The sequence below is a fragment of the Aquila chrysaetos genome, chromosome Z (genome assembly GCF_900496995.4).
Source record: "Aquila chrysaetos chrysaetos chromosome Z, bAquChr1.4, whole genome shotgun sequence".
In the NCBI taxonomy this organism is placed as follows: Eukaryota; Metazoa; Chordata; class Aves; order Accipitriformes; family Accipitridae; genus Aquila; species Aquila chrysaetos.
Window position 1 is genome coordinate 46,049,630 of NC_044030.1, and position 14,433 is coordinate 46,064,062.

At 38.5% G+C, this 14,433-nt stretch overlaps 1 protein-coding gene across 5 annotated transcripts in view; it reads left to right on the forward strand.

Moving 5' to 3' along the window:
- The window catches only part of PRUNE2 (prune homolog 2 with BCH domain), a 149,175-nt gene that overhangs the window by 114,072 nt on the left and 20,670 nt on the right, over positions 1-14,433 (forward strand). For all 5 annotated transcript variants that reach the window (XM_030004451.2, XM_030004453.2, XM_030004452.2 and 2 more), the window contains 3 exons: positions 4,468-4,547; positions 5,512-5,712; positions 12,715-12,891. In XM_030004451.2, the coding sequence (XP_029860311.1) occupies positions 4,468-4,547; positions 5,512-5,712; positions 12,715-12,891 (458 nt within the window). The remainder of the gene's footprint in view (positions 1-4,467; positions 4,548-5,511; positions 5,713-12,714; positions 12,892-14,433) is intronic.

The window sequence follows — 14,433 nt, forward strand, 5'->3', positions numbered from 1 at the left end:
TGAATATTCAGAGCTGCTCTTTCCAGAATAGCAGAATGTTACTGTACCTAGAAAAGTCAGGAAGGATAACTTTTATTCTGAGAAATACTGATTGAGAGGGCACTAAGAATTATTTAAAAATTGTTAATTTATTGAGCTGTAAGAATGTCTGAACCAAGAAGGAGCAAGGAAAGGATTACAGCCTCCAGCCTCTCTCTCCTCCTTTCATAAGAATTCAGTATCTGTCTCTGATCCACCTTTGAGAAACAGGGGGTTTTTAGCTACTTCTGAACAAGTATGTAGACCCAAATTATCAAAGCAAATATGCAGTAACTTGATTCCTGGTGCAGCTGATCCGTAAATGACTCGTCTGTGTACCACATAAAAGAAGTCATTTAGGACACAAAAAGCTTATTTGGCTTTGACCTCTATTCTGAGTGAAAGATTCTTTTTTTTTTTTTTTTTATCGATCTAGTAAATCATACCTGATTAGAATGGAGCTTTCTAAAGTAAGTTAATTTACTTCTTCAATAAAGAGCATTCATTAAGGGGGGGGGGGGGGGGGAGAAGTGTTTTCTTTTTCTAATACTTTTAGCCACATCATCCATGGTATCCGTTGCACCTGTATGGAAGGCTAGGAATTTTGTAAGCCAGAATTTTGGAAGTATGGGAAGTAGTCTGTGGGAAAGGAAGAGGAGGTCATTGCTTAATTTAAGTCTCTGGAATCCATCTTCCATTACTAGGCTTCCAGCTGAGATCTGTTGAGAGCTTGTGCACAGCCAGAAATTACTCTGCAAGGTGTTGAGCTACTCAGCATAGCATGCTCTCAAAATCCATTGGAAAATGGGAAGCTATGTCTGTAGAAAACAAACTTTGTCCCTATCTTGCTCATTCTCACACTGATGGGGAGTCTGGAGCTGTATGTTGAGGTACAGTGTCACAGGAGCAATGCTCTGTGACCGGCTTTCTGAACCCACTGGCTTTGAAAGATGCCTGTACCGCCTATTAATTTACAACTGAACAAATATTAACTATGGCTTTTAAAAAATATGAACTTTCACTGAACACAGAGTATGTATGTGTGGCAAGGAATCTTTAATCTGTTTGGGTAAAGTACAAGGGATCTAGAAAAATATGACTTAACTCCAGAGTCAGACTCTCTTCAAAAAGCCTGTTGACTGTTTATTTGATAGTAAATGAGAACCTGAGAAGATTTAAAAAAAAAAAAAAAAAAAAACCAAAGACTAAATCGAATCTCAGCTAAAAAAATTTCTGAAAGGTGATACCATCTTTTATGTGGTTGAAAATACAACGGATAACCTTGTGTCAGTAATGCTTTTGGTAATTGGGCTTGAACTGACTTTTAACTGCCTGCCTTGTCTGAGATCTTTCAGGACGGCAGCATGCTTCCCAAATCAAATATCCCAATATGAACAATATGGATTATTGACATTAAAAACACTGTGCCATCAAAATAAAGTTAGAGATTCTCATACAAATTCTGATGCTGTTGTAATGGCCAAGCGAGGAGTATTTTTTTAGTATATTGCCTGTAGCAGTATCTGTATTTCAGTAGAAATTCAAACAAAAGGATGTGAAACACATTTATCTTTCAGTCCCCTAGAAATGTACTATTCTTGCAAACACAACTGTAATATAAAATTCTGGTTTAACTCAGCTCTAGTGGTGACACTGAAAGCAGATAAACATCTGAAATTTATGTCATGAAAGTGTAAGAGATTCTAGAGAAAGCAGCAATGCCAGCTCCAAGTACACACACATTTTTTTAAAAAAGATAAAGACACCACAGGGAGAAAAGAAGTCTTGAGGCAATCCTAGAAATGTCATGACTTAGGATAATTCTGTCCCAGGCATTGCAAAAATTTTAGGCAGCTCTCAAAATTCTGAATTAATTGCTTGTGGGAAATCGCTTTTTTCAGATGATAATTGTCACTGTTTCTGTAGGGGTACAGTATGTAAAGCTCAGTCATGGTCTTATACAGAGGAGAAGTTGATCTTCATTCTGCTCAAACATTTTTACAGGCTTACTGCAGAGAATACTGTCTCTTTTTAATACAGAAAGCCTGAAAATTCACTATCCTCCTGTAGCTTACTCTTTACACAACTTGAAAGAAGAGCATTTCCTTTCAAATAATTTCCTAGAGTGATTTCTGAAGCTTGTTCAGTAAGGAATTGTCATTTGGTGTGATAAGGCTGTAAGGGATTTTATAAATAAATGGTTTATATGTTAGGATCAAAACCCTGTTCTGTCCAGCCAAACTACCCTTGAGTACCCATACGTCATCATCTGACTAGTCCTGAGCTGCTTTAATTTGAGAACTTTTCATAGTTTTATATTTGGAAAGGTTAATAAAACCCCAAATAAAATCTTGATCTGAATTTAAAATGGATTAGAAGTATTCATCCTCTCCCCACACTGTTTCCACCACTGTGGTTTCTTACCTTATCTGGCTGTTACTTACAGCACTTCATTAGAATTCAGATTTTTCTCTGCTAAGTTCAGATGAATAAATTAGACATCATTACACATATTTTATTATTAATTGAACAGACACCAAAAAAACCCCAAAGACTCTAATGACTTATTTACATTTTCTAAGTAAATCGTGATGGTATTCTGTGTATCAGTTTTCTGTACAGCTTCTGAACACAGTTGATGCTACGGAGCAGAAAAAAAGGAAATGGTACGTTACAGACAATCTGTGCCATTCATTTTATTCATGAGCAGGATACTTTGATCAAATTTCTTTACTGTTCTATTGTGTATCCAAAGAGAAAGAATATTTCAAGCTTTATTTGACAGTAATTAAACATATTCCAGAATTGGCGTGTTTTGTAGAAATCATTAAACAGTTAATCTCTGTATTTGTGAAAGATGTACTCTACCGTATGTGGGGATAAATCTAGTAAAATTAGCAAGATTAATATGTGTGCGGTTTTATTGAGAGACAAGGCCTGGTCATGAGTTGAGCAGCACAAACATGTTTGACTCTAGCTTTATATTGTCTGTATTTTCTATGGCCTCACGGGAAAAGTGAGAGTTCACTAGTTGGCCTGTCTGTACTAGGAATTTGATGGTATGGGGCTTGAGGTAAAGATCTTTCACAACTTTAAGCACAGTGAAGCCTTTGGCTCACTTGTATGCAGGCCTACAAGTACACATTTATATACAATCTGTATGAAATTAACAAGAAATCACAGAAAATATGCTCATACTCTGACGGAATGACTGGCCAAAAGACTCTTTGTCTGCACACAGTAAAATAATGAGGGTAGTCCTTATGGAGAAAGTGCGGGTAGGAAGAAACTGCAGGAGCGACAAGCCAAGCCTATTCAGACCTGTTCAGCTGAATCATTCAGAACAGAGCTAGCTGATGCTGTGGCAGGGAAAAGTACCTACTTTGATCTCATCACAGCTCTTTCAATCAAAGTGTAAAAATTGTTCTTTAGCTTTTGTGGAAAAAAAAAATTATTTCTTAAAAATAAAGAGTTTGGAACAGGAATATAGAAAAAAATGCTATAATTATTTTGATAAAATAAATGAAGCTTTTTTTGGGTCATACATTTTTAGTGCAAATAGTTTGAAAGCTGTCAAGAGTGTCCTGAAAATGTAAAATGTTGTTTCCTATCTGCAGTTGAAGCATCCTCCCAGCAAGCATTTTGTAAGATTCTTGAATAGAAAATAGACATGAAAACAGCTCAAGACAGTTTGCTTTAAACATTCAAATACCTTTGTTACTGTTTTCACCACTTAATGCCTTTTACTTGTCTTATGTAGCTATGTTAAATGTAACTTCTTAGTACCTTCCTAAAAATGGAGTCTAAGTAGGATATTTTGCAACATTTTAGTCTTTGGAAATCTGTGGTATAGTTTTGGTTCTCACTTGTGTGCTTTCTGTACTCTTTCAATGCAGGACATCAACTGTTTCAGTATTACAGAATGACTGATTTGGGTCAGAATTGCTCTAAAGTACAAATGATATCAAAAGAATCACAAAACCCACTCATGATCTCATTTTTGCTATACAGTAACTGTATGTACAGCAATGAAAATAGTGTTATGGAACTCTTAACTGTGGCATGCAGTTTGCAAAGAGCAGCTGAAGCTCCCTGCAATGATGTGTCTGGTTTGCTGAATGACAAAAGACCAACTTCATTTGTATAAAATGAGAAACATTGCTGTTTGCCAGCCTATTCAGTGCTATGTCTTGATCCAAGTAAGAGTGGCTATGTGTGACCTGTAGTCTCCAAAGGCTCTACGGCTGTGTGCATAAATAAGGGATAAGAACAGCACAGTAGAATTAAAACAGCTGTGTTCACTTCTCACTTATATCAGTGTGTGATCAGACTTCTGAACCAGCTGTGTTGAGGAAAATTTCAGTTCCATATGAGATCACATGAGCTGTATTGATAGCAAGGTCAACCTGTGCATCTCTTTAAGATTTTGCTTTGTATTTTACCTCTCAGGTTGGTACAAGAGGATGTGGCGATGGACATCCCCTTTGCTGAGGGTGTACTAAGCCCCAGTTCTGCAGAGATGAGACCCGGTAAGAGAAGCTCTTAGTCATTTTCTTAATTATATCTTATTCCCTTGGCATTTAATTTTGCAGTGAGAAGGATGTTTCTGTGCTGGTAAAGAATCAGTTCAGTGTTAAAAAGTGTTAAGTTCACTTTATTTAGTCAATTTTCTTCTTCACTTGAGAAATTATAATTGTAGTGTGCCATTTTCTCTGGTGTGTTGTTGTCATCACTCGTTTAGCCCTTGTGAAGTTTAAGTAGTCTCTATTATTTATCTTATATTTGACTACTGTCTAAGTGAACTAAGCATTAGAATACTTCAGACAGAACAGCTTGAAATGCGACACACAATGCAGTGACAAGGGGCAAAGCCATACCTAGCTTTTGTCTTGTTGAAGACTTATTTAAGACTGATTATGAGACTCAGAGGTGGTTTTATTTCTGTAACTGTGTTGAATAAGATATTGTATAGTTAAAACTAAAGACATAGGTACTTGCAGATCAGCACCATTTGAATAGCACCAAGTCCATAAAAACCCAAATATTTACAGGGGATTTTAACTCATATGAATTTTTCCAGGATTCAGCAGTGCTTTTGTTCATAACTCAAATGATTTGTATATTGCTCTTTAAATTCTTAAATGTTGTGGGTCAGAGCATGTCCAAGGCTTGATTTTCATCTGATGATTGAAAAAAAGTGAATCTGGATTTTGCATCATTTAAGAGCTCCCAGCTACATCTGCCATTCCTGTAGATGCTTGTTTTATTTCTTTAGACATTAATGGTGATATTTGTGGTTTATGTTAGGTGGACTTAAATGACTTGGTGTTACTAAAATTGTAAAACTTTTAGTAACTAAATTGTAAAATTTTAGTAACTAAAAACTTATTAAAATTGATCTGTCCCAGTGTGTTTGAAGGGGATTCTTAAGTATCTAGGAGATTAATAGTATGCAGAGGAGATAAAGTTCTTTTTTTCTTCTTCCTTTTTCAGAACCTCCCAATTCTCTTGACCTTAACGGTTCCCATCCCAGAAGGATAAAGCTCACTGCTCCAAATATCAATCTCTCTTTGGATCAGAGCGACGGATCTGTAATTTCTGATGATAATTTGGATACGCCAGATGAAATTGACATCAATGTAGATGACCTTGACACTCCTGATGAAGCAGACTCTTTTGAATACAGTGGACAAGGTAATGTTCTAGATTGTAAATGTAGAGTTCATCTCTATTTCTTTCTTTACTGCTTACATGATCAGTCTCATGTCCATCAGGCTATAAATAGGGTTAAAGCATTTGAGAGTTAATGCTAGGTGTCCAGATATTTTTACCATCTGCTATTTTTTTAACCTTTCTTCCCCTGTGTAAAGTAATACATTTCTACTTATGCAGAGTGCAGAAAGACATAGTACAGTTCATTAAATAAAATAAGAAGAGCTACCTAGAGAGAATAAAATTCAGAGTCCTGTCTTTGTCCAGTACCGTAGGACTTGTCTGAAAAGAGTTGTTCAAGAAAGAGAAAGCAGTTGCTCTCTGTTGTAGGCAACACTACAGCTAACTGCACCTCTGGCCAGCTCTAGATTACAGTTACATCAGTAGTACTTAGGGATATAACCTAGTGCAAAATGTGTCAGCTGACAAGCTGGACCAAAAAGCAGTGTATAAATGAAGTAGACACAGCATGGTGAGGGAGATCTTCTGTTAGTGAGAAAGCTCTTTTTTTATTCCCATGTATGGTTGGAAAGCTGAGACGTGGAACGTGTGTGCATGGCATGATAAAACTAGCTCAGGTGATGGAGCAACAGAATTCCTCATTCCACCAATTTAAATGTGCTTTCTCAGCAGGACTAGTTGTACAGTATAGATACACCCTGAAGTGTGCAATGGGTACTTCACTCTTCCTTCATGTATTAATGATTTTCTCTCATGTGGTGTAAAAGCGTTTTGCACTGTCTTACTTCACTTACCCTCATGATGTACGAAATAGGGTGTTAACACTCATTCCTTGCTGGTACTGTAGGGACCATATAAGAACTGTATTCACTTATGTAAATACATAAAGATCATAAGCTATTTGAGGGAAAATGAGTGTGACCATTTTACAATCTACAACAGAAAGAAACTTTAAAAATGGATCAATTTAAACTGAATTTTCCCTTGCATTTAAATTCTCTATTGCTAGTGAGGTCACTATAATTTAAAAATTGTATGCTGTTTTGAGCATACAAGAACAGTTGCATCAGTTTAAGTGATATTGCCAAAGAAGCATTACTGTGTACTCAATCATGCATAAGCATCTCTAATGTCACTTCTCATTAGAAGGCCAATTTCCTTATGGGTAGATGCAGAGCATGGTGATGAGTTGCTTGATGGTTAGAATATTTTGTAACAAAGGTTAAAACCAACACACACTCACACACGCACTCACACCAGAGCAGCGTGTACTTGCAGTCTTAGACTGTTGCGACCACTGTGTGAAAGCAAAAATCTCTGTCTGCAGTGGAACAGATTTTGCCTTTAAGACCTCAAGTAAATAAAATCAACTCCAGTGATTTTGGTGGCAGTTGTATTTATGGCAAGCATTTCTCCCCAGCTTTTTTTGCTGCTTTCTATATGTGATGATTTGTTCAATTGCTAAAGTTGGATGAGTTTCCCTGAACTCCTAAGTGAAGAATAAGTCAAGGTCCTTGTGGTTTTTTTGACCTTTTTACAGTTGTGTAGTTTGATTTTAGACATACTTAATTGACAAAATGTCCTCCACTTAGATAAGCCAGGAACAGAGAATAGAAAAGGCAAAAAATCACATTTTACCAAAATAAGTCAGCAATAAAATAAGTAGGCTGTATATTACATTAATCTGATAGCTAAGAGTATAGTCATAAGAACTAGTGCAGAATGGTTTCTTTGCATGGTACATAGCCTTTGTTGTCTTTGTACTTCTGTCACTCTACTGTTAACCACTATGTGCTCTGGTGTTAGCAGCACTCATAATCTCCCACAGATTGGCATTTCTAGACTGTTGTGCCAAACACAGGAAAGTAAATACTGAGAAGATATAGCTGTTGAGACTGTAGAGAGCAGTGATTTTTAGCTTGTCACGCTCAGACTGCTGAAGGTCTATTTGAACTATAAAAGGCAACTGAGAAGAGCAAGACTGTTGTCATGATTCAGGGGTCCACCTCATCGCTGGAAAACCGATAGCTCTGTAATACAAGAAATACTGAAACCTACTTGTTTAAAAGAATGATGATGAAGAATCATCAAAACTGCAATGTGCAAGAAAATGGATGAGAGCGGAAATACTAGAGTACATGTCTTAAACTAGCACCTGACTTGTTTAGGGATTGGTTGATCATCAGTTTCATAGGGGGTTTTTTGTCTCTAATACTTTACATTTAAACATTCTCTTTCAGAGCCTGCTTTTGTATCTGAAATGAGTTTTTTATGATTATTCCATTAGATGACATACAAATTGCATTTCTGAAAACCATATATGCATATAAGTGAAGGCCTCCCCCCAGATCAGCATTATTTGGAAAGTGTGAGAGTGTTTATTATTTTGTGTGCAGATGTTTCTTTCCTTTCTGAATTTCACACTGGTGCACACTTCTTTGCAAAATCAACACTCCAGGCAGTAAAGCATCGCCACTTTGTCAGGAAGAGGCAATCTAGTACCATTTCTATCCAAAAATAATTCATTTGGCCAATTCCAGCATTGTAAGTTTTATCAGGATCTCTTTTAATTGTTTTTTATCATTTGCAGTTTCACCAGCAAAAAAAAAATTATCAAACCCCAAATACAATTTCAGTGTTAGTCTGCTAGTTACCTAGCCCAGCCTCTTTTCCCTAAAGCTGTTCTCTCACTCAGCCATGCCCTTTCTATACTCCGAGGAACCAGCTGACTAGACAGTTTTCCTAGGCTGTTCTGATAATCCCATCTATCTATTCTAAAAGCACCTGAGCTGCATAATAGCATCCTGTGGGGACCCTGCATCCTTAAAGGAATGGACCACCCTGTGATCGCCTGTCAAAGTTTGCATAGCTTGACTGCATGTGTGTAGTTTTCATATTGTTTCCATGGTACCTTTGCAAAATTAACATCATACAAATTTGCATTAAGATATCTAGGTTTGGAGGGAGTGCGGTTATGCATTTTATAATCTTGTTCCCAATGTCACAGAATATATGATATTTCAAAACTGAATGCTAAGTATATTATTAAACATCATGAGCGTTGTACCCTGAGAAGGCATGAATACATGCTTTAGTTCCACAATATATAATCTACTGAGCAGCAACTGTTAAACCAATTCGAAATAGTATACTTGAAAAAAATAACCTTCTGCAGTCTGTTCTTCTTCCTAAACTTAGCTCTCCTCAAAATCCCTTTATTTGCAGTCCCTAAGGAAAAAAGGCTTATGTGGTCACGTTATATGTGCACCTGTATGTATTTCTTCATCTTCCACCCCTGTTTCCACTATTAATACAATTTAACTTGCATATGTTTTTAACTCATTGGCTGGTTAGGCAGTGAAATAGTTAGGAGGTGAAATATTACTGCTTTCTTGCAAGATTCCAGTAGGCAGGAATTAGGTAAAGAAAAGAATTAGTGATAGACTGAGCTTTTGTTGCACATGGGAGAATCTACCTCAGAGAGGGAGACCTTCTGCCTGTATTATTCCCTAATAATACTTTGTATTAAGGACAGAAAATAAGACAGGTGGCAGTAGAAATTCAGACTTAATTAGTCTTACTGTAACAACAAATGTGTGCTTAACCTATGTGATGGGTTGACCCTGGCTGGATGCCAGGTGCCCACCAAAGCCATTCTATCACTCCCCCTCCTCAGCTGGACAGGGGAGAGAAAATATAACAAAGAGCTTGTGGGCTGAGATAAGGACAGGAGAGATCACTCACCAATTACAGTCATGGGCAAAACAGACTCAGCTTGGGGAAAATTAACTCAATTTATTACCAATCAACCAGAGTAGGGTAATGAGAAATAAAACCAAATCTCAGAACACCTTCCCTCCACTCCTCCCTTCTTCCCGGGCACAACTTCACTCCCGGATTCTCTACCAACCCTCCCCAGCAACACAGGGGGACGGTGAATGGGGTTTACAGTCAGTTCATCACATGTTATTTTCTGCCGCTTCATCTTCCTCAGGGGCAGGACTCATCACACTCTTCCCCTGCTCCAGCGTGGGGTCCCTCCCACAGGAGACAGTCCTCCATGAACTTCTCCAGCGTGGGTCCTTCCCACAGGCTGCAGTTCTTCATGAACTGCTCCAGCATGGGTCCTTTCCACAGTGTGCGGTCCTTCAGGCACAGACTGCTCCAGTGTGGGTCCCCCGTGGGGTCACAAGTCCTGCCAGCAAACCTTCTCCAGCGTGGGCTCCTGTCTCCACAGATCCACAGGTCCTGCCAGGAGCCTGCTCCAGCGCGGGCTTCCCACGGGGTCACAGCCTCCTTCGGGAAACCACCTGCTCCGGCGTGGGGTCCTCCCTGGGCTGCAGGTGGATATCTCCTCCACCGCGGACCTCCATGGGCTGCAGGGGGACAGCTTGCCTCACCATGGTCTTCCCCACGGGCTGCAGGGGAATCTCTGCTCCCATGCCTGGAGCATCTCCTCCCCCTCCTCCTTCACTGACCTTGGTGTCCGCAGGGCTGTTTTTCTTACATGTTCTCACTCCTCTCTCCGGCTGCCGTTTTCCGTCTGTCCCAACTTTTTTTTCCTTCTTAAAAATGTTATCACAGAGGCGTTACCACTATCGCTGATTGGCTCGGCCTTGGCCGGGGGTGGGTCCATCTTAGAGCCGGCTGGTATTGGCTCTCTCTCTCGAACACAGGGGAAGCTTCCAGCAGCTTCTTACAGAAGCCACCCCTGTAACCCCCCCCGCTACCAAAATCTTGCCACACAAAGCCAATACATATTTTTTTTTTTTTTTTAAGTTCAGAGGGTTTTTTTGTGTATTGAGGAACTTGATATTCCTAACAAATTTGGTGGAATTATTGATAGGTTTTAATGCACAAATCAGTTTTACAAATTAATAGTCAGTACATGTATGTGTATGTGCCCATAGGTTCTATGTGTGTAGATATATGTGGTATATACACAGTATACTATCTCATTCCTGATTTCATAAAGATAACTGATTTAATTCTTATGATAAACTGGTGTGTTTTAAGGATCATATACTTCCATTCATGTGAGTAGTTCAAGAAGCACTTGGCACTGGTGAGGCCGCACCTCGAGTACTGTGTTCAGTTTTGGGCCCCTTACTACAGGAAAGACATTGAGGTGCTGGAGCGTGTCCAGAGAAGGGCAACGAAGCTGGTGAGGGGCCTGGAGCACAAGTCTTATGAGGAGCGGCTGAGGGAACTGGGGCTGTTCAGTCTGGAAAAGAGGAGGCTGAGGGGAGACCTTATCGCTCTCTACAACTGCCTGAAGGGGGGTTGTAGTGAGGTGGGTGCTGGTCTCTTCTGTCAGGTGGCTGGAGATAGGACAAGACGAAATGGCCTTAAGTTGCAGCAGGGGAGGTTTAGGTTAGATATTAGGAAAAATGTCTTCACCAAAAGGGTTGTCAAGCATGGGAACACGCTGCCCAGGGCAATGGTTGAGTGATCATCTCTGGAGGTATTTAAAAGACGTGTAGATGTAGCGCTTAGGGGCATGGTTTAGTGGTGGACTCGACAGTGTTAGGTTACTGGTTGGACTTGATGATTTTGGAGGTCTTTTCCAACCTAAATGATTCTGTGATTCTATGATTATATTAATCAAGGAGGCATCCAAAGATAAACTAATACACAGAAACGTTTGAGGATTTCTGTGAATCATTGTGTTCTTTACTTCTTCTTGTCAATTGAAATCACTTCTTTTAGTTTATTCTTAACTCTTATAGATTTCTTTGGTATTTTCAAGTAAGATATCTGATCAGCTTTTTATGTACACACATGTGTGTCATTATGTATCTCACTATACCTTTATTTACTGTTACGTCGCTTATTGACTTACATGATCCAATCCTGCTCTTCCTTATGACTGCAGAGCCAGAATAATATTTTTAAAAGAACAGTAGATTTTATTTGTTTACTTCAAATGTGTAATGCATAAAATGTATAGAATCTTTACTATGAAGATAAATTAATAATGTGCACACAGCCACAAGGCAAAGGTGCTTCAGCAAGAATAATAGTACAAAAGAGGGATTTTTCTTCCCACAGAAAAAACAGTATGTTTTAAGAATAACTAAAGAAGGAAATGAAATTTTTCCAGCTGTGGACAGAATCACTTTTCATGTCACTTTCTCTATAATCAGCCATTGAGTTTGAAAAACTGGAATGCGGTTAAATTTTTTGTTAAGAGCCATCTTCTCAATGTGCAATGCAAATGTAGATTTTGTTAATTACTTCACAGCTCTTCTGAAACTAAGAGTATCCAGCAGAGAGGCTGTGCTATGAGTCTTCATAGTCTCTTGTCCGCCATGCAGTTTATTTATTGTGATCATTGTGTCTGTGGACTACATATACCTGTACTCTCACGGGTGCTGGTATGAACAGGGCAGATTGCCTGGCTGCTCTGTACTTCACATCTGGGAGGGTACTGGTATTTACCCTCAACTGAAAGGCCCTGGGGGAGATGAATACTGTGCTTATATGAGGAATCAGCATTACCTCATGACTGAACCAGAGGAAGATGGGCATTCTTCTTATTTGCTGGTGACAGATCCGAAGAGATTGGAGACAAACTGGGAGAAAGCTGAGAAGCTGTAGTTCTGTGGTAATTCTCCTCTAGACAAGAAGCATCACTGTGTTCACTTTTAGTTCCCTATTTTGCTTTTTAGTATAGTTCTCATACCTGCAACACAAAGATTTTTAAAGACCTACAGTGCAGTACCTCTAGTGAGCAGCTGATCAGTTTTACTAACTGGATGCAAAAATCCCCTAGCAGTATTCTGCATAATGATAATTGCTGCTGTTCTTTTTAAGTTGATAATGATGAAAAGTTTTTAAAAATGGAAACTTCTCATTTACTGACTGTTAGATTATCAAATTCTGCTCTTATTTATACCAGTGCAGATTCAGTATAGTGCTGTAAAAATCCAGTTGGTTTCAGTCACCCATTTCAAATGTATGTAACAGAAAATATTTAGCAATTTTACAGGAAGATGTAATATATACAATTTTATTTTTCAGAAGAGCAGACTGCTACTAAGGATGCTTCCCAGGAGGAGTCTGAATCAATTCCTGAGTACACTGCTGAAGAGGAGCGAGAGGACAACAGGTTGTGGAGAACAGTGGTTATTGGAGATCAAGAACAAAGAATTGATATGAAAGTCATTGAACCTTACAAAAAGGTCATTTCACATGGAGGTAGGAAACCCCTGAACACATTTTTTAGATTGATGTAAAAAATTCATGCTTTATTGAGCATGATTTATTTCTGGTTTAGTTCAGTTATACTGGCAAGGGGAGAGAGAGTTTATTTTTCAGCCATGGCTAAAATGAACTTGGCTTTCAATTCAGTGTGGCAATGACTAATGAGTGTTTTAAATACAAGGGAATTTCAGGAACAACAAGTAAACTGACATACATGTGTCAGTAACAATCTGGTCATTGTAGGCTAAAACTGTCTTAGAGTAAGGGAAAAAGCTTTTGTCCTACAGAAAAAAAAATTCGAAAACTTTATTCCGTGGATTTTGGCAAAAACTTTTGCATGAGGAAGTACAGTGCTCTGTGATTTGCCTAATGATGTATGTGGGTGCACAGATCTAAACAAGTAGAGTGGCAAAAGAAAAAAATACAGTTTTCCCTGGGGCTTCCATTTGTCTGCCTAAGATCCTTCTTCCTGACGTTTATAGTTACCAGCAGGTAGCATTTCAGCAGCAACTGCTTTACATTTTTTTCACATAGTTTGTTAATAATTATCAAATAGCATATCAAAGAAAACATTTAAAGTAGGAAAATGACCTCGTGTGCTTGCTATATTGTCTCCTTTGCTCATCTGCTCCCTAACCTCCTCAGAGAATGTGTAGTTCTGGTGTTACTAGCACACTTCTGTATAAGTTATTTAAAATGGATAAATATTACTATAGGTACTGAGGGGAGAAAAGGAAACAAAGCTTTCTAAGGGCCTTTTCCTTGGTGTCTGGTTTAGATTATCTTTGGGTTCTATATATGTTTGGGGGACTGTTTGCCACCTGTTAAGTAAGGTATGAAGTAGGGATGAGTTGTTCTATTCCTGCAAAAACTGAGGCAGATAACGTAGCATCTCAGAGGTAAGATTTGTGAGTTTATATGAGGATGCTTCTGTCACACTGTTGCTGATCCATAACATCGTTTAAAGGTAAACCATCATTTCCAGTATACTTTCAGTGTTGAATCTCTATCTGGTAAAAGTGACATAAATAAATGTATGGTAATAAATATATTACCTGAGGACGTGGTACTCAAATTTACACATTTACATTAAAGCAGCTAAATGCTAGCCTGCAGATGTTCACAGTGGCCAGTGTGCAGAAGGTTTAGTTGGAATTAATAAAGACGTTTAAACCTCCAAGCGTTTTCCCACTATAACACCACCATCAAAGATTTATGAATGTGATGACACCTCAGACACAGTTTAGCAAACAGACACAGATGGCATAATTTAGGAAACAAACATAAAATATTTTGAGGCATTGCTAATGGTGTTTGTTTATATGCTTTTTGTATGCTGTAAACTAGTCTAGGTACATTTATGGTGAAAACTGTCATGTACAGTTCCTACTAGATGCTGATGTATACATTTATACCAGCTTTTATGAAATACAAATACCAGTCTATTTTAGTGGGTGGAGAAGTAGCTCTTAATTGAGCACTGCTTCACTGTTGAACAAGGACTAGTTCCAGTGGCAGACAACTCTGGTGGCAACT